This window comes from Pituophis catenifer, unplaced genomic scaffold (genome assembly GCF_029215685.1).
Source record: "Pituophis catenifer annectens isolate HBS135680 unplaced genomic scaffold, rPitCat1.0.hap2 SCAF_1, whole genome shotgun sequence".
In the NCBI taxonomy this organism is placed as follows: Eukaryota; Metazoa; Chordata; class Lepidosauria; order Squamata; family Colubridae; genus Pituophis; species Pituophis catenifer.
In genome coordinates, this window is record NW_027256881.1 from 223,675,153 (window position 1) to 223,696,447 (window position 21,295).

At 36.9% G+C, this 21,295-nt stretch overlaps 1 protein-coding gene across 2 annotated transcripts; it reads right to left on the reverse strand.

The window, feature by feature from the left end:
- Positions 1 to 4,244: 4,244 nt before the first annotated feature.
- SEC22A (SEC22 homolog A, vesicle trafficking protein) lies at positions 4,245 to 20,946 on the reverse strand. 2 transcript variants are annotated; one of them, XM_070950286.1, is made up of 7 exons: positions 20,886 to 20,946; positions 15,906 to 16,109; positions 13,768 to 13,931; positions 10,700 to 10,894; positions 7,942 to 8,060; positions 5,587 to 5,652; positions 4,245 to 4,835 (listed from the first exon to the last, which is right to left on the reverse strand). In XM_070950286.1, exons 2-7 carry the CDS (start codon positions 16,085 to 16,087, stop codon positions 4,635 to 4,637), a joined length of 927 nt encoding a protein of 308 aa, XP_070806387.1. In that variant the 5' UTR covers positions 16,088 to 16,109; positions 20,886 to 20,946; the 3' UTR covers positions 4,245 to 4,634. The 2 variants fall into 2 exon arrangements, with proteins under 2 accessions (XP_070806387.1, XP_070806469.1); XM_070950368.1 differs by lacking the exon at positions 20,886 to 20,946 and adding an exon at positions 20,459 to 20,519.
- Positions 20,947 to 21,295: the final 349 nt, after the last annotated feature.

Sequence of the window (21,295 nt, forward strand, 5' to 3'; positions counted from 1 at the left end):
TGCATACCCTAGAGCAGGGGTCTCCAACCTTGACTTTATGACTTGTGGAGTTCAACTCCCAGAATTCCTCAGCTAGCATGTGCTGAGGACATGACTTTATGAAGTCATAAAGTTGCCAAGGTTGGAGACCCCTGTTCTAGAGGATGTTGTCCAAATCTCTTGGGGAGAGGGGAGACCCTGTTCCAAGGGTAGAGGCCATGGCAGAGAATATACACTTCCTCAATCTCTTAAAATGACAGTAACACTGGTAGTCCTCGACTTACAATCATTAATTTAGTGACCTTTATAATGACACTGAAAAAAAGTGACTTATAACTGTTTTTCCCCCTTATGACCATTGCAGCATCTCCATAGTCATATGATCAAAACTAGGCAACTAGCATATATTCGTAATAGTGTTCTGGGGTCATGTGATCACCTTTTGCAACATGACAATGTCACTGGTGAAGCAAGATTCAATTAACCACTGTTAAGAATCATTTAATTGCAGTGATTCATTTAACTGTGGCAAGAAAGGTCATAAAATGGAACAAGATAGGAATGTACCAGACAGGCAGAAACAACTGGAGACATACCCAAGCCCTGTGTCATGGAGGGCTTGACAGGTGATGACAGTAACTTGAATTGCATCCAAAAGTTGATTGGCAACCAATGCAGTCTGACAAGCAGCAGTTACTGCTACTCATTACTGTTTGTGTACAGCATTTTGAACCAACTGTAGGTTCCGGATGATCTTCAAAGGTAGTCCCACGTATAGCATGCCGCACTGATTCAATCATGAAGTGACCAGGGCACTGGGTATCATTAGCACTCTGATACTAGATCCTGAACTGACAAATGACATTACCTAATGGTTTCATGTAAAAAAAAAAAAGGGGCTCATGCTCCAGGGTTGAGCCTGGAGGCATCCCAAAATGAGAGTCCAGGAGCACAATCTCTCCCCATCAATGGAGACTGAGGTTGCAATATAGTTTCTCCCACTCCTATCTTCCATAACCAATCCAGATGGATACTGTGATTGATGATATTGAAAACCCAAGAGGACATGTTGTACAAGAATAGATGCACAACCTCCATCTCTATCAACCGCCAAAGGTAATCAACAAGTGTGACCAGTGTTGTCCTGATACTGTACCCTGGTCTGAAATCCAACTGAAACAGGTCCCGATAAACAATCTATTCCAAAATCCTATGTAGCTGCTGTCTGACCACCTTTTCCACAACCTTCTGGCTGGATAATAAATGACTAGAATGAGGTGTGTATGCAGAAATGAAGGGGCATGTGGAATGGTGTTAATTAAGGAATGTGGAATCCAACAGAGAAAACCTTGTAAAGTTGTTCTCCTGCACTTAGCTACAGAGCAAAAAACCCAAACAGCTTATATTGAGAACATTCTTAGCAGCATGGAGGGAATAAATTTAGCCTTAGATTCATCTTTTTAAATCAAGTCTGTGTGCAAGCAGTAAACTATTCTGTTTCACAGGAAATGTTATAAACTAGGTTTCCAAAACTTCCAGAAAATTGCTGGTTGGAACTAGTGACTATGATGCCTGGGCTGGTAGCTAAAATTGAATAGTTAAGACCAATGATCGCTAATTGGACAACTACAAAGATACAACATTCTGCATATATACACAGAATTTGGTTGTATTGCCATCACAGAGTATGATGAAATCTTTCTGTATTTTATAGGCTTGACATCAGCAACAGATGGTAAATTTCAACCCTGGATACTTGAACAAATGTTTTTTACTAAATTGGACTAAGTTTAGTACATTTTGATACTGATTGGTTTAATTTATTTATTTGTTTCCATTTCTATATTAATGATAGTTATCTATATTAGTTATTGTATTGTATGATTATATAATATTGCCAATTCATTTAACTATAATTTATAGTGATATCTTAGCCATAAAAGAGTCTGACCTGTATGCATACTTATGGCAGTAGCATTTCTAGCTACAGTTTTGAAATCCAAGCAAAAAAATCTAGTACCAAGCTTTATGGAAAGATATCTGCATGTAGTTGAATACAGTGGCATTCATCTTTGACCACAAGTACATGGCATTCATACTCGGGGGAGGTACTAGAAATTAAAACTCATGAAAGTTGCCCAATCCTTAACTGAAAATAACTCTTGGCTGAATAAATCTACAACTGGTAACAAGCAACAAACAGCAGGCAAATTTATATTACAAAAAGCAGAAGATATTTTCTGTGATATATGGAAAATATATACATATATATGAACACGCACACTGTCATCATTTGGTCCTCAATGAAATATTTATCATGAGCTATTTTACACTTTCTTACTCCTGTAAGAAAGTGAATACACACCATAAATATAATTAAGGCATTAAAACGCTGGCTTTTCTTTGCTGGCTTATTGCAGTCCCGTAAAGTACCGTAATCACATTACTGTAGAAAAGAATCTAATACATGAAACATTGAAAATTACTGTATATTGCAGGCAAAAATACAGAAGTTGGGCTTGTATAAACCCAAGCTACAGTAAAATTTATTTTTTGGCTTTGTATTATATTAACCAAGCCAATTATGGCTTATTCAAATTGTGATTAAGCAAATCATGGCTTAAAGTACTATGCGAGCCCAAGCAAAGACTTTTTCCTCCACTGAATCAGTCTACAATTATTGCTACTTGCAGACGACATGCAATTCAAGCCAAGAAACAAATAGGTTATTAGTGGGGATTAGGTATTCCAAAAACAAATCCATTTTTAGAAAATTTTCCAATTATCTTTTTATTTATTTATAATTTAATTTCTATACCGCCCTCCTCCCGAAGGACTCGAGGCGGTGTACAGCCAATTTAGCACACCTGCTTCAATACAATTCTTCCTTTAAATCAAATGTCGTAAGAAATTGTAATTTAATAATGCAAGGAGGAATTTTTAATAATAGTTTTTGCTGGAACCAAATTTTGCCTAGCTCTTCCAATGTCGACAATATGATTTTACTCCAGTGGTTCTCAACCATTTTTTTTCACCATAGACCGCCTTTAAATACCTTTTGTAGCCACAGACCCCCAAGGCTTAACTCAAGATTTAAATTGTAACATTTCTTCAAGCCTTTGTGGATGACCCCCCCACTCCATGACATTGTGACCCTCCAGTGGTCCATGGACCACAGGTTGAGAACCACTGTCTTACTCTATTCTGCAACAGAGTTCACCCAGAGAAACTAAGAAATTAGTACCATTCAGAGGCTAAGAAATTGCTAAACAATATTCAACAATATTCTGAACAGTTCTTGCATTCCCATGTCAGAGATGATATCTCAAATGAACTTAAAGGTCCTTGTATTGATTTCAGTGAACTTTAATGGCTCCTAATTTCATCTGGAATTCAGCTCATAGCACTCATCTTTTTAAATGCCAAGCCCTACTTTTTGCCCAAACAAGCTTAATTCAGACACTGAATCTGTGTTTGGGGAGGTGGGGGGGAAATAGCTGTAGTCTCCATCTTACCATGTTATTTGTACCTTATCTTCAGGGGATGCAAAAGTTAATCAGCACAGGTGGTTCACCTTGTAGTTTATACATTGGCAATAACAGCCACAGTGATCTAGCAGGAAGCCCAGGTGTTAGTCCATCTTCAGGCACAACAACCATCTGGGTGACATTGGACAAGACATGCTCTCTCGGGCCAAGTCACATGATTCATAAGAAAGGTGGATTATGTTTACTGCCTAGAGTTCTGTCAGCGTTATAATCTGTTATAATACGAATAAATAAATTGCAATGATCCAAAGCAGTTTCTTCCACTCCAAATACTTTCATAAGATAGAGAAATGGCTAAAAATTAACCCGCATCCCATCTAGTCAACTGTTTAATTTCTTTTCTGATTTTATATTATACAGAGAAAATGTCTGTCTCCTCCCACTATATCATCACAAAGTGATTTCTTTTTTAAATCTTCAAACTTTAGATAAGGAACCAAAGAGAAAATGTGGTGATGTTATTGATGCATTGGGACAGATAAGATCATTTTCTAACTCTCTCTCAAAGCACATGAAAGAAAGCAGAAGGAAAAGAAGTACTAATGCAGTTCATAATTAACTCAGCATTAGATGGCAGGCCTTTGGGGCTCAAGAACTAATCCCCAGGAACAGATGGTTTCCGGGTTAGGTTTTAATTAAGGAAAATGCAGACACACACCGTTAAATTTATGTGCAATCCAATAATCTGGCATTTAGGAATTCATTCATACTGAACTGTTTGTTAATATGCAATACCATCCCTTTATTTCAGCCTTTTCTCTTGCCTCACAAAGGCAAAATTGGTTTGGGACTGGAGAAATCACTTAATATGCCGAGCAGGTCCAATACAGATTCTTGTCGTTGTCAGAGTTCTGAATATGGAGCTTTTCATGCTGCCCTCCAAATTCTCATTTATCCTTGGGGTATATTCTCCAGCATTGGGTTGCATTTGTACCCCAATTAGTTCCTGAACCTTTTTTTTTTTTTAATTCTTTGAGGAAGAATTTCACTGCCGACTTATTAGTGTCTCAGAGTACATGAAACTTCTCTTCGTACAGCAAAGCTTTTCAGTCCTGAGAAGAATACTGTTCGGATGAAGTTTGCCGTGAAACTATCAGAGGACATCCGTCACACATTGTAATCGGGAGCTTTTCCTTGTGGCTGCCTTAGCCGGATTTGCAACGTTAAAAAAGCACCCACAGTCACATGAAAAAAGATCTGCCAGAGATTGCGCAATTCATAAAGGTACATACTACACAAGCAGATTAAGCCAAACGCTAGGAAAGATTTAATGTTCCGCCAGCTCGTGCAATATGCAAATAGATAGCACTGCAAAGAAAAAATAATGATCATAGTTAAATGATAGCTTGTAGGACTTTACTCGATTCTGTAGCACAAAGAAATCAAAGGGAAAAAGTCCTCTACTCAACATAAAGGAAAAAAACCAGTTTCAATACTACTGTTATTCTTTTTGGGTGAATCCTGTTTGCTTTTCTATGACTTTGAAGACTTTTCAGAAATTCTCAAATCAGAAAACTAAAATTTGTCACTCAAGTCTGCCTTGTGAAGCCATATAGAGATGATAATAGTGCTCTTGTTGACTATTAGAATCTGGATGTTCTGGGCAACTAGAGAGTTTAGGTAAAATTTGTTTTATACTGACTGGAATGTTTTAAGTAATTTCTTAAATTGCAATTCTATCAAATATCATGCATAATACAAAAGAGGGTGAGTTCTGAAGATAAAGAAGATATCTCTTTTATCTCTGAATGCTCTTCCGGCCCTCAAAGAGATTTACTTTGCAACAGAAAATAATGTCTCACACCTTGCATCATTTATATTAACCATATAAAAGCAACAAAATTTTATAGTGATAGTACAAACCCACCAAAATAACTTTTGCAATACTTCCTCCCCCCCACCTCCCGAATATATTCAATGTGGTTCAGTTTTTAGTAGTCAGGCATCTGGGCAAAATGACCAAATCCAGTGGAGTTCTGGGATACTTATAACCTAAAGCCTGTTTTGGGCTGTGACCAGTGACAAAACTATTAACATCTAAAAATACGTAAGTACATACCTGATATAAACAAGCTGCTGTGCCAAGGAAAAAGGCGATAACAAAACTGAAGTCATCTTCTTCATTCTGAAAAAATGGGCACAATAAGCATTCTCAAATCAACATATTTTATGGTGTGCAAAGAAGACAGACTACTATCTTAAATATGGGAATTCTGGAACTTCTTTTCCAGAATTCAATCAAGTTTTTCCTATATTGAGCTTGGCAGTTTGATGTCTTCTATGGTCAATTGTATCAATATCCTTGCACATCATCATCATCATCATCAACAACAACAGCAGTTTCCTTCCCTATTCAGGAACCACAAGCATGAATTGGATGTCATCCATCTTCATTTTAACAGACATATGAGGAGCCTTATACTGTAATTAGAAACTGAAATTAAAATGGTCCTGATATCTGCCCAGCTGATCACATTATCAGGTTAGACAAATAACTAGGAGTGACCTGTGTTCTCTTTCCATTTACTGACTGCTCCCTGGGATTTACTGATGGGTCAATAAAAATGGTAGGCCCTTCTTTATAAATCTTCTCTAGCAGCAGCCAGATCTGTATTAAGCTTTTGGGTGAGAAGGGTCAATTGATTTCCCATCCATGGCTACTCTCCCTGAAGCCCTGTGTAGACTGTTCCATAAACAGCCTGGGAGAAAAGTAAAGTTTCCATGACAGATTATGTAAAGTCTTGACCGGGTTGACATGGAAAATTTAGCAGTTTGCCTGATGTTTACCTTTTAATCTTAGAACTGGACACAAGCCCTGCTACCACTTTAAGTAATTTCTGTATATTGCCTTTAAACAAGCTGTTTTCATATTTAGTTTGGCCTTAAACCAGAGCAGTTTGGTTCAATGAGAATCATGTAAAATAGAACATAGCCAGCAGATGGTGCTATGCTCTCACAAAGTAAAATTATAAACTAATAAGCGATGGAACCCAGAGAATAAATTCAATTATTTTGGCAAGAGAGCTAAGAATAACACAGCACTTTTCTGTCAATTGGAATACCTAAAGATCCTGGGCAGGGAATTTAGACCCAGAAGATCCGAATTCCATTTGTTTTGCAATGGACTTGACCGTTTAACCCAGAACAAAATTCCTGCCTTCCCACCATATGTGTTTTATATGACCACACAGTACAAATGGATTATATATAATTGTTTACAGTTGGCCTGCTTCCCAGAAAAAGGAGTTCTTCCATCTGAGAGGGCGAGCGAGAGAAAAGAGGAATATGTGAAGGTTTTCAGGACAAGTTTCAGGGGAGGGAGAAAAATGCAGAGGAAGACTGGAATGGTGCCCAAAGTGTGTACCGTTCATTAATGATAATACAAAAGGCAGAAATTTAACTCAATTGATAAATACAGTTTTGAAATCAAACTTTTTAACTTTTTAATATGCATGATAGAATGGGACAAGGAAATACTAAGGCAATCAAGGTATCGTCTTTGTTAATAAGTGGACAATATATACACATTCTCATCTTCAAAGGTACAGGGAGTTTTGTAGCATGTCTGCATTCTAACAGGGAGAGGGAAGAGACAGAGAGAGGTAGAACAAGAGAGAATGAATGAGAATGAGGGAGAATGTGAGAGAGAGAGAGAGAGAGACAGAGAGACAGAGACAGAGAGATGGAGAGAGAGAGATGGAGAGAGGGGGGAGAGAAAGAAGGAGAGAGACAGACGGAGAGATAGAGAGACAGAAAGAGAGAGAGAGGGAGAGAGAGAGCGCAAATGTGATGTTTCTCTCAGTGCAAAACTTTGAACCCAGTCTAGTCCCTACTCTCACCATGGATATAGTGATTCCATCCCTTCATAAGGAATTGTCTGAAATATCACATCTATCTGGATTAATACATTCTGAATTCCCTTATAATCAGCAGCAAATAGTAGCATGCACTAGGATAAAACTTAAAACATATCAGCGTCAACCTATTTTGTGTGAGAGACATAGACAAGCAACCCAGGTTCCCACTTCCCTTGACTATTTAACAAGGAATGCAGCTCTTAGACATTTAACATAGTCCATTCCAGATTTCTCTATGGCCTCTATTTCCTTTTAAGAAGGAAGGAGAGAGGGGAGGGTGGGGTGAGAGAGAAAAAGAAAGAGAATTATGTCTGTAACATGTCTGCATCAAAAATCCCTCTTGCTCTTTTATGAAACTAGGAAACTGAGATGGCAAACACTTCAGCTCAGGAATGCAAACTCAGCCTGATAGGGAAAGGCAATGTTCTTATCCAATTACTATTCCAGAGTTATTTTACTCTGCTAAATACTGCTAAATTATTTGAAAAAATAAAGTTACCCTCTTAATCTTCAAAATATTTTTTCCTGTTTCAAAGTTATGGATGTAACAACGGTACCTGTAGAAGACTCTCTATAGCATGAAAACCACGAATTAAATTCAAAGCAGCACATAAAAGGCTAAGAAGAAAGGAAACAATTCCCGGTAATGTCACAGGTTCCAGTCGTTGGTGAGGGGCTAGTAGCAGAGAGAAAAAAACACTATAAATATTTTAAAAGCTTTCATTAATGTTTGAGCAAAACCTGCTAATGCTATTTTTCTCTGTTTTTGCCTTGTTCTAGACAAAATACTTTAAATGAGGAAACACAGTTTAATTGAGGCATGAGTGGTCAATTTGCAACTTTTATATTTACTTAGAAATGCACATTAGAAATTGCTGAATAATTGTGCAGATTAAAATGCAGCCTCCCCCTAATAGAAAAATGTATTATTATTTTTTTGCTTGAGTAGAAACTTCATTTCTACAAGATGTAATAACATACAGGTAGTCCTTTATTTATGACCACAACCAAACTCACAATTTCTGTTACTAAATGAGACCATTGTTAAGTGAATTTTGCCTCATTTTACAACCTTTCTTGCCACAGTTGTTAAGTGAACCACTGTGTTAGTGGTTGACTTAACAAGTTAGTAACATGGTTGTTAAGTGAATCTGGTTTCCCCATTGACTTTGTCAGGTCGCAAAAGGTGATCACATGACCCCGGAACACTGCAACTGTCATAAGTACATGCCAATTGCATGCATTCAAATTTTGATCGTATGACCATGGAGATGCTACAAGTCCTGTGATAAATGGTCATAAGTCACGGTTTTCAGTGCCACTGTTACTTCAAATGGCCACTAAATGAATGGTTATAAATCAAGGACTACCTGTATCAAACTAATGTACTTAAGCTATGCAGTATAAGACTTAAATTCACAAAATAAAAACACAGACATAAAGTTACTCTAACAATTAGCCAACGAATAAGTAAAATAAGGCTTTTAAAATTGTACTTTTTCACATTTCAATTTTTTTCTTTGCTAAAGCATGTTACAGGTCTAAAGAGTGATTTAAAGCCCATCCTAAATACACTTATTCAGAAGGCATCACGATACCAGTGAGAGTTGCTTCTGAAAGAGGGTACAGAAGATTACAAATGCCCCATATGCATATATTTTCATTATAAGATATGAAATACTACCAAAAATATTCCAGACTCATTTCCTATTTTTTTCAAATAAGCTTACTATGCACATCTAGTCAATTATCCCTTGTCAACTATATGGATATCTAATGGCAGACCATGCTCATCCTAAAGAGGTTCTACAAGATGGGTTTGGTTTTAGGCCTCTGTTAAACAGACCATTGTGAAATGAATCAGAGGAAAGCTAAAAGATGTATGACAATTTTTGAAATGTATATTTCAATAGAAAAGAATATTTGTAGCTCTGAACTCGGGGATCCTTGAGTGTCTCTGAGCTTGATGGTTTTCTTGCAGACATTTCATTAGCAATAAAACCACTGAAGATGTTACCTACTTTGGTAATGAAACATCTGCAAGAAAACCACCAAGCTCAGAAGCCCCAAGGACCCCACACTCTAGTAGCCATTTTATTTTCCTGGGATACAAGAGTTCCAAATTTGCCATTCTCTCCATGATTGCAAGGGTGACAAAGAGGCAAAAAATAAAGAGCAAAGAGAATATAGACTGTAAGCACCTTTGCTGATATTCATCTCTTCCACGAAATGCCAACTATACGCACAAGTAACTGCCAATTCATACTGAATGTGTGTACAAGTGTTATTATGAGATTCTACAAGTGACAGAAACTAAATGGGGGGGGAGAGAAACACAGGGCAAACCCCCCTGTAGTCTAGGCAACATAGAGAGAGGGACAATAAGGTGAATGAACCATATGTAAATCATTCTGTCTAAATCAGCGAAGTGTAAAGGCGCCAACAATGAAGTTAATGAGCTGGAACATTGATAGAAAGAGGGGTGCCATTCTACCTTGTGGGCAGAAAAGGCTCTCCAAAGTAGTTCATAAAGTCAGAAAATGCTAGAAATGACAAAGGACATTTCTCTAGGGAAGAGGACTGCTTCTGTCTGACCAGTGCTCTTTCCAAACTTTATAAGGCAAGAGCCTTTTTGCTTTGCCAAGAACTAAGTTGTGGACAGCTTAACATGTAATTAGGGAGAAGCTGCTGGAATAGAAGAATAATTTTAAATACAGCAACTCATTCAAACATATATCTAAACTCAACTTGTCAAAACCACCATAATAAAATAGGCTTTAAAATTGTTCTCAATCTCCATTACAACACTGAGTTCTTATAGATGACCACTATAGACTGATCAAGTTCTATCATTGTTTTTAATCTAGAATTTTATGATGTCATTGAAACAATTGGCTAGGGATCGGGCACTCATTCTCATCTTCTGATTTTAGAGAGAATAATGACTTATCAGATCTATGGTTTCCTGGGAGACAGCACTGTTATCTTTTTCTGGGTCAAAGTCCCTAATTCCTTCTCTCTCTCACACACACACATATCATTCATAATGTAATGAAACTATCCTTGTGAACAGTAATTTTTCATTGGGACACCAAGGAAAAAAAAGTTCTTCACACTGCACTGATAAACTAGCTCAGGATCCCTTCCCCCATCTGAGCTTGAGTAAGTCATTCAAAATCCAACATTACCAAAGTCCTCATGTTGCAGTTGGCCATGAAATTTACAAAAGGAATGCAGTAAACCAAACAGATCAATCTCTACCTTTATCCCAAAATAAGTAAATTTGAATAAGTAAACTTAAATCCATCATCTCACCTGGAGACATTTTTCTTGTATCTTTGTTTTCTTGTAGAGATCCATATGGATATCCATTGGCTGAACAGAGTTCTGACATGGAAATCTGGTAAGGTGGTCTCAGTCTAATTTCTGTTTGCATGTCAGCAAGATTTATCCTTGTTGACAGAGATCGTGGATTGTTGTATCTTTGTTTGGTCCTCTGAATAAAATTATCTGTATAAAATTAAAACAACCCCCTTTAGTTTTTTGATGAAAACATCACTGGGGACCCCATAGCTTTATGGGCAACATACATCTCAGATGCACACATTTAAATTCATTATTTAAAATTCTTACATCCACTATGGGAAGTTTTAATGCTGCTGCTGCTGCTTTCTACCTAGTATATCATGGGCTAATTAATTTTGCAGCACCAGAAGATTAAATGCTACAATTTTAATTATGAATAAACTAATGTTGCATGCATTGGCAAGCCTGAAAGTGCAACTAATATAATTAATTAATTACATTTGATTTAGTTTTTCTTGTAATTCAGAAAACTTTCTTAGGAAAAATAAGCATTTGTTCTGAGCTCCAGGCAGTTTTCTGAATTATAACATTATATTCATAATATTTAGAATGCTATCACCTATAGCCTGAAATATTTTCCTATAGAATATAAGCACAGCATGACAACCACAAATTAATAGTTAGCAAAATATACATTACAGTGAGTGCAAGGATGGTGAAATGATGGTTTTTTTATTTCTACTTATTCTCAGCCTATTTATAATTTCATGCTAAGTATCACTGTGCTTATCAAACCTGATGCGCCATTATACACATGTTGACTTAAAAATATAATTCATTTAATTCTTAAGAGTTTACCCCAGTGTAATCTCACTTAAATTTGCACCCTTTATTGTCAATAAAATGTTTTTTTTAATGAGAATATTATTATAAAGCTGAGAGGTGAAATGCACTATTTCACTATTACTGGCAATGTGGTTCAAGTACTTATTCCCAGATGACTAGATTACTGCAATGTACTTTGCATGGAGCAGCATCTGAAGACTACCCAGGAGCTGCATAGCATTATTTATCTACTGGCATCTTTTGGTATGCAAATTGGAGGTTGAAATCTGAGTTCAGAGATCTTTTGAACTCCTGTCTGCCTTCAATGTCTTTACAGAAGTTCTTGTAATACTTCTTGTATCTTTCTAACAGCTCTTTGAAAGTTTTGGTTAAGTTCTTTTCTGAGATCTTTGTCTTTCTTGGTTTTGGTTCCTCTTCTTCTTTTGATAATTTTCACTTCTTTAGCTAGTGACTGGGATGAATTTTAGGCCTTGGGGGAACCTGCTGGGGATATTATATCCTTGGCACATATTCCAGATGTTCTTTGCTCATCCACCCCAGGAGCATACATCCTCTGCCAGAATGAAGCAGCACAACAGGATTTGAGGGGGCAACTGATACACTTCCCTCCAAAAATATGTTAACTGCTTCCTATTAATGCCGGTTAACGAAGAAGGGCTGAGGCAATGTTTTTCTGCTGCAGTCTTTATTTTACGGAAACAGCTTCCCCACTGAGTTCAGATCAGCACCCATTTTAATAGCCTTCTAGAAGCTATTAAAATCAGAGATTTTCCAGACAGTATTTGGGGAATGGGGAATTCATGCCATCTGTATTACTGCAATGCATTATTACTATATTGTTGCCTTGGTTTCAATATTGTTTTAATGTTGTGAACCACCAGGAATCTATGCAGATTACTATAGGGTATGACAGAAATAAATAAATAAATTTTACTGCTTCCCCACGGAAACAGTAGGCATTAAGTGAGATGGTCATAAAATAAGCAGAACACAGGGCCATAAGAGACATCAAGCTGTGTGAAATAGAGTCATCCCATGTCTTACTGTACATTCCTCTGGTTTCTGAAAACTGTGGACTGTTTATAAATTATGCCAATTTTTAAGGCTTTGTAATATGAACAAGTACCAGTACTCCAGACATTTGTCCAACGTTAAAGTTTATTTCAATTCTGAGTAGTAAGCACTATTCTGGTTTCCAAGTGTATATATAATTTTATAATATGGTATTTCTGATACTACAAATTCAGTGCAAGTTAAGCCTTGGATCTCTGAAAAATAAAAAATATGGCTTTGGTCTCTACTTTTGTTAGATTAGGGTTTGGTTTTTTAAAAAAGTAGGGCTGCTTTTGGGTTATTCCATATAAATGGCAGATTCCATTAATAGGATTTTTAGGACTACAAAGCTTCTATAAAATCATGGTTTGTAGATTAACAAACACAAATAATGAAATTAAATGCATTTTCAATATAATTTAATTATGCACTAAAGATATTAAAATTGACCTCAACCACTCACAAGTTTTTACCTATTTCACAAGCTTTCTGTTTTGAAGGTACCATCATAGGCGACTCCCACAAATATTGCCTTGGGAACCTATACCAAGGCAGGACATTTATAAAACCATGCACTCAATCGACAATAAACCACTGGCATCTTAAATTGTTATTTCAAAAAAATCCCAAGCCACAGAAGATGATGACAGAGTGCAAGAAAGAAAGAGCATGGACATGTCTATGGAAAACATTTAACAAAAATGATTTAAGCATTAGGCAGAAAGTAACCCTTAATGAAACTGACAGGTCAATATATACCAAATATTAGTAATGCAATTCATCACACATTCATGTTAAGTTGCAAGAGGCAGCAAAAATCTAAACCTCCTAGATATTCTAAAGCACCTTTTCCTCCTTGTTCATAAGTGTAGAAGATCCGGATTCCATCCCTGCAGGAGAATTACTCCTGAATAAAACAGATCCGTTGGGCTGCTCCAAATCCCTATGAAATAATATTATTGCCAGGCATTTGGAAGTGATTTTTAGATCACTGTACATTGTTTGTGAATCAAAAAATGATTGAATGAATATTTTAATGCCAAGTTGTGTTCTTTTATGACATAAATTAAAAGAATGCAAAATACTACATTTTGTAAACCATGCTGAAGTAAATATATTACACATGTTTAGAAGCCCAAACTCAAGCCACTTCTTGAAGAAAGTGATGAACCCCTTACCAAATTCAATGAAACAGTATGGTCTGACTGCTGTATTTGTCTTCATCATGTTGTATGTGGTAATGAACTCCTTTTGAAGCTCATCCAGGAAGCAGAAGGCAAGGACGTTGGGGTAATTTTCAGTGCACAGCATCATGTAACTCACTCCCAGAGAACTAATAAAGCTGTTTTGGTGGGGGAGGAAAAATGTGTCTTTAACATCTCAAAATTAAAATAATGTATTCACAGATTAGCTTAGGTAGGCTTTACATATAACTACAACAAGAGAAATAATGATGAGTCTAATGGAAGTATTACTATTCATGAGAAAATAAATTAAGGGCATACAAAACTCACTGAATCAGAAACAGAATTTGATCTTGCTGAACCTCCTCTTGGATCATGCTGTTCTGAGTGATTCTCAAAGGTAAATCTTTTGAACCAGTAGCAGTTTAAAGTATGTTGGACATGTTTTGGATCCAGACTATTTCTGATTCAGAGAATGTACCCCCAGAAGCCACTGAACTCTCCCCAGCATGGTTCCATAATTCCATAAGGGGATTATAATATTCTACATCTCTAACTATAATGCTATTTTCACAGAACAATGAAGTTTTACTTGGATTTAATGTTTTGCTGTTACCTATCAGTAGTTAATATGTTCTTTAAAAAGAGGGCAAATGTGGGGGTGGATAAGTAGGTGGGTGTAACATAATATGTATCTCACTTGTTCTCTCACATACAAATATACTTAAAAACATCAGAAGAATGAAGATGAGTTTTTCTCCTTCAAAGAGGAAGAGACGAAATAGATAAAGGCTACGTTTTTCAAAATGTTTTATTTATCAGTTATTCCTAACTACATCTATCTCATTCCATAACAAAAAAGGCCAACAGAATTATCATACTGAGTGAGAGTGAAATGTTTTTCTAGCAAGGATGCCTCTTCATCAAAATCCAGCAAAGACATTAAGTCAACTTATTATAAAATGTAAAAATCTGCATTTCTATTTAAAATTTTAGCATATGCTTATGCTCTTCATTTATGAAGAATTCCATTAAAACAATCTATTAATCCATCATTTTCTTATCCATTCAAAACAGCAATTCTAAGACAATTTTGTGCATATGCCATACATTCAACATTGCTGAAATAATTATGCTCATAAATTTGCTTGTTTATTTTAGGAATATTTTATTTCTGAAACATCAAGAATTTATCAGAAGTATCTCAGGAAATTTATATTTTAAGATTGAATCCATCAAATGCAGAGGGTATAAATGTCGAGATAAATATTCTATCTTTGCATTGTTTATGAGGCAATTTACATTCCTTTACACAGAATTACGCAGATTTCCCCAGATTTTTCCCAAGATTTTATTTTCTTGATAAAATGTAACCTAGGGGATAGTTCATCTTAAAGGTATGGAGCCCATGTTATAAAAAATATACTATCTGCCCCTCCCATCTTTAAAGAATTACAAAAATATAATAGTACAGAAAAATGGGGAGATTGGAACTTTTAAGTTTATTCTTCTTAAATAATATAGAAGATGCATTTTACAAACACAAGGAAAGATTTATAAAATTTCCCTGGTTTTTCTTTATAAATAAACATTTCAAAATATAATATTGGTACAATAAAAATATAGGGTTAAGCTGCATAAGAGGGTTATTTTCCTTAAATAACATAGAAGATACAACTGAGTCTATGATATAACTATAAGTATTGCCATAGATAACATTGCAATTAACAAAGTTAGCATGCAATGAAGCAGTTTTTTATGCCAGGTCTTGCATTGCCCAAAGATTCAATATTTGAGACACAAAAAGATGGGCCCAGAAGAATCTTGCTTATAATAATTCTACAGAAATCATTAGGGCAATCCAATCTGTGATAAGTAAATTCCTCAAAGGGGTTGCCCTGTCTCTTAAGCTCCTTGTTCTGGCAGTAGTTCAAGAGCAGGGCCTCTGCAGATAAGAGTAATAGATTTGCAGATTTGAGGAGGAATGCTCCTTAACAAGAATGTAATTTCTAAATGTCACTATAGCAAAAAATGCCTTCTTCGCTGTTATTAGAGCAACTACTGTATCTAGGTTATATGAAACAATAAAGAGCAATGTTGCAGAAAGAATACACATGCCAAAGAAAACATACTTTATGTTATACTTTCCTGCTTGTAAGGTGCATCGGTCTGGAAGCTCAGTAAGTCTCTTTGCAAGACCTTTAAAGTACTTTCGGCATTCCTGTACAGCTGTGTTTTGCTCATAATCAGTAGAAGCAGATAAAGGGAGTCCATCTCTCACACGGACCACTGAGGCAGACAAGATAATGGACATTGCCAACAATAAAAAGTAAAATCTAGAACAGAGCACACAAATAAGATTATATTTATTTTTTCCCTTCATTTATAACTCCATCTGGATTTATCATTATCTGATGACTGAGAAGACTAAGTTAGTTTCACAATATTTAACATGAGCAAACTATAAAAATACCCACTGATCCGCTCCTTTTCATATAATTATCAAAACCATTTGCATTTGAGTTCTCCTTTAGCTTTCAAAAACTGGTTGCCTAGAGCTTATTCTTTCTTACCAGGATGGCTACCTAACTGGCAGTTTACCAGTCTGGGTTAAATTAGAAACAGTATAATATTCTATTCGCTAGAATTATTCCACTAAGCAGTTCTAACTGGAAGCAAACACAAAGAGAAGACCACATAACCACTAACATATATACATGGTACCAGAAGTGTTCAAGTTTAGTGTTCTAGGCAGTAATATTCGTTTCCAAGGTACCTACATTCCACTATTACCATATTTTCTATTTTCTATTCTTTCTCTATCCACCAAGATTCCATAGTCTCCCACATTGGGGAGTTTGCCTCACTTTAGGGATTTCAGTGAGAGAGGGGAACTTCCTACAAATGTATCTAAGTGTCCCTACTCCTGTTTTCACTATATGATGATCAGCACTATGTACCAGATGATTTAGTTTGAGATATTGTTCCAAGTCATTAAATATATTATACTTTATAATGCTGAAAACAGTTTATTAAAACATTCATAATGCAAAAGGTATTGCTGGTAATAATTCATAATAGGAATTTAAACTGCATTCTAGGCAGCATTTTGTAAAATACACAAAATGTAATTAAGAAATATTCAAGTCTCACTTTACAGTATTTATAAAAGGAGATGATTGAGATTGGTTGCTGAAAGGTGATGCTGTTAATTGGATATTTTAATTGCGTTTTAATGACTGTCTATGATTTTTTTTGACACTACCAGAAACCATCAGGAATCATTTTGGAATGTAGCATTATGGAAATAATTTTAACAAACAAACTACACTATCTCCCTGGGTACAGTCCATATCTGTTATTTCAAACAATTGCAGTTCTCACATGAAGTTACAGCTCCCATCTGATGAATAATTAAGTTTTCTCTTTGCTTTAAAACTCCAATGTTTAGGCCGGGAACATTTTAGCAGCCACATAATTCTTTTCAAGTTGGAAAGAAGACTCCAGATCAGGGTGGATAAAAATCAATGATTTTTTTAAAAAAATAAAAAAAAAATCAGATTTTTTTTTAATTTAAATTGGATTTTTTTTATTTAAATCAGATTTTTTTTTATTTAAATCTAATTTATTTTAATAAAAAACTTTTGGGGTAAAAATCTATCGTAAGATAGTTTTCTATTTAAGATACATAAATAATTTAGTTCATTCAGCATGAAATGGAGCTTAGTTATGTAGCATGAGGCTGTATATTCTGCAACACTGGGACTATCGGTGAGTCAACAGTGGGTCAAAGGAGTAGCAGAGATGACAGTTGCTCTTTAAAAATTATGATTTAAATCGAGTTGATTTAAATCAAGCCTTTTTACTAGTGATTTAAATCATGATTTAAATTGTGATTTAAATCAACTCGATTTAAATCAAATCCACCCTGCTCCAGATTATTTATTAGTATAATAATGACATGCCTACAGACCCTCGCCTTATTGAGCCAGTGTTGCATGTTTCCATGACAAGACAACTTTACTTCTCCAGAGTAAGAGGAGTAATTCTGAAGAAGATCAGATACTGCTACCTGAAAATATTTGGGACATCTTCAAGAAATAGTACCAAGTTAGGATCTTCTTTTTACTGAGAAGAAAGACTAGACAAATAAGACCTATTACATATCATGTTTAGGTAGTTGTCTATTCAACCATTATAGCCTCCTAGGTATTTCATATTCACCCAATCACTTCAGTCACAGATTTTTCAGCCTGTTGACGTTTCATTTAGATATCAAATTAAGCATGCAGAAAAATATAATATACAGGTAGTTCTTGACTTATAACCACCATTTGTTTAGTTACTGTTGGAAGTTACAGTGTCACTAAAAAAGTGACTTACGACCAGTTTGCAGCATTCCCACTGTCATGTCATGTAATCAAAATTTGTGTGCTTGGCAATGATATGTATTTATGATAATCACGTTGTCCTGAAATCATGTTATCATCATTGGTAACCTTCCCAGTCAATTTCCGACAAGAAAAGTCAATGGAGGAAGCCAAATTCACTTAATGACTGTAGTGATTTGCTTAATTGTGGCAAAAGGGTCATAAAAGGGAGCAAAACTCATTTAACAACTGACTTGCTTAGCAATGAAAATTTTAGGCTCAATTGTGATCGCAAGTCTAGGACTATATATACTATACCCCCAAAAATCATTATGGCATCATTACATGTTTGCTCGGTTTGCACTAAATACTGAGCTATGCCTACTCAAACACATCTGTCTATAGACTACTAAAACTCTCTGTGTGTAATCTATGACCAGGCAAAACAGTGCAGTTTGAATGGCTGCTGAATGAGTGGTCATTAAATGAGGACTACCTATAATTTGCTAGGACTTCCAGCAGTAAATGAACACATATATTAAATATCAAAAATAAATGGTAAGTAATGTAATAACAAAACAATGTGAAAAATCAACAGAACAAAATCAGCCACCTGACCGCCAAGCAAAAATAGGACTTTGTAAGGTCAAACCACCACTTTGAATTGCACCCAGAAATATACTGGAAGAATATATGAGTTTTATGCTCCTGGTGACACATGCCAGCTAAGAGGTAGACTATTCTGTGCCAAATGTAACTTCTAGTGTTCAATGTGGAGCACATTGTGGAATTCAACCAGGTAGTGATGAGAATATGAATAACATGAGTAGCTAGATCTCCCATTCTGTTCCACTATTGAAGTAGGATAAAGGCTGTTATGCATGGTCAGCAAACAGCTACCACTGCAAAACCTGATAGGCAAATAAGTGCTGTACTACCAAATGTGAAACCTTGATGTTAAACTAAATATAAATGGTCTTAATTTTATTTTTTTTAAATGCTCTTACATTTTCTTGGAAACGGATATCAGCCAACCATTAATATACACATTCATACAGATATATTCCAAATGTTTCAAAATGTAATACTGTAACTGACTCAGTTAAAGGGAAGCATATTTAATATTTTATTGTTTACCTTATTTTGCTTATTGAAACTGATGTTAAAACAATACAAGCAGAATTCCTGTAAGAGTCCTCTGAAAGCTTTAAAAGCAGCAATCATATACAATTTCTTATATATTCAATAGTGCTTAAGAGTAGATGTACATTGGTTTTTCATTTTGCTTTGCACCTGTTCCAATACTAGATTATATACAAAAGAATAAAGAACTCCTGAATAATACCTCATTCAACCTCAATTGAATGCTAAAGTAGCTATGATCTTCCACAATGAGGTACTCTACAAGTGTACAAGGCTACAAAATTCCCATTAAATATTGTTTCGGGTTGATGGGAATTGCAGTCAACACACCTGAAGACACCATTGTGGGCAAGACTGCCTTACCTATACCCAGGGGTGAAATCCAGCAGGTTCTGACAGGTTCTGGAGAACCGGTAGCGGAAATTTTGAGTAGTTTGGGGAACCAGCAAATACCACCTCTGGCTGGCCCCCGAGTGGGATGGGAATGGAGATTTTGCAATATCCTTCCCCTGCCACGCCCACCAAGCCACACCACACCCATCAAGCCACACCCACAGAACTGGTAGTAAAAAAAACTGGATTTCACCACTGCCTATACCACTATCTTTACTAATCTCTGCAATAACTTTCAGTTGCAATGCTTGAATAGTTGCCCTGAATCAGAGAAAGTTGAGAACTTTTTTCCCCATATGTTGAATTAAAACTCCCAGCTTCACTCTCCATTGGACGTCCTGGCTGCTGGAAATTACATTTCACTAACAAGAAAACTATGTCTTTCTTGGCAGAAAAAAATGAGCTACTTATATCTGGGCTATAAAAAGCCACCAAATCATCAGATGTCAGCAGAAAGTTATAGACCTCCCCCCCACCTCTGCCATCATCTAGTGGTTGTCCAGATGATTGCAGCCCAAATTGGGAAGCTCTAGATTAGGATGCCCACAAACCTCTTACCTTTTCTCGCTCAATATTCAAATAGGGGAAAAGAAAAAACAACAACCAAAAACCAGTTTTTCCACACAGCTATTAACAGGCCCTCTCACGGTTCACCAGCACCGACTTTAAGAAGCAGGCCTATCCGACTGTTTGTAAAATGAAGTTATTTAATTTTTCAGATCCTTCCTATAGTTTCCTCCCCCACCCCCCTCTGAAAGATTAGCCAAGCACTCGTTCACCTCTACACGTTTAGGGCGTTTAGAGACAGACATCTGGGCTTTTTTCCTCGGGTTATGTGACCACGCCAAGCTGACGAGGACACGTTTTTCTCTCGAACCTCGTCGGAAGACTTTTCGAAGCCCAGAAAGCGCCCGAAAGACAACAAACGGCAGCGAGGCTCGTTTGTTGCCATGATTGCGACAGGTCTCCCATTCGCGGAGGCGAGCGCTTATGGGCGTCCCGGGCTTTCCAAAGCGTAGAAGTAAAAGGCACCGACGACGACGACTGTCATCCTAGGACGGCGACATTCACCCAAGCGTGCCAACGCGTCCCCTTGGCCCAGACCCTCAACGGAGGGCCCGCGCTTCGCCTGGCGGTTGCCTCGGTTGCTAAGCAACCGGAAAAAAAGGCTGGAGGGGCGAGGGAGGCGCGAGGAGGCGGAATTACCTGGCTTAGCCGACACGGCCGCCGAAACCGCCGCTGGTGTAAAAGCCTCCCGCTCGGAATTCTGGGACTCTTTGACACGTCACACTCCTCGCGCGCTGGCCCGTTGAAGCGGACGTCACGTGACGTCGCCTAATGGCGCCCGGTGACCTCCGCGGGGCCACGTTTGATCTGACGACAAGATCAGTCGCTGGTTCTACAGGCCGATGATCGGCCCGTGAGGGGAACGGATGGGTTTTTTTAACGGCTGGCGTACGGAGATCCCAATCCCTTATTCTACATACTTTCGAGTCCATCCTGCGCTGAGTTCTGCTCTGAGCCTTTGCCTTATCCCGGTCTGGGCCAGGTTGACGAGCGACTTCCACCCAGGTCTTAAAATCCCGGTGATAGACAGGCAGTCCTTGATTTACAAC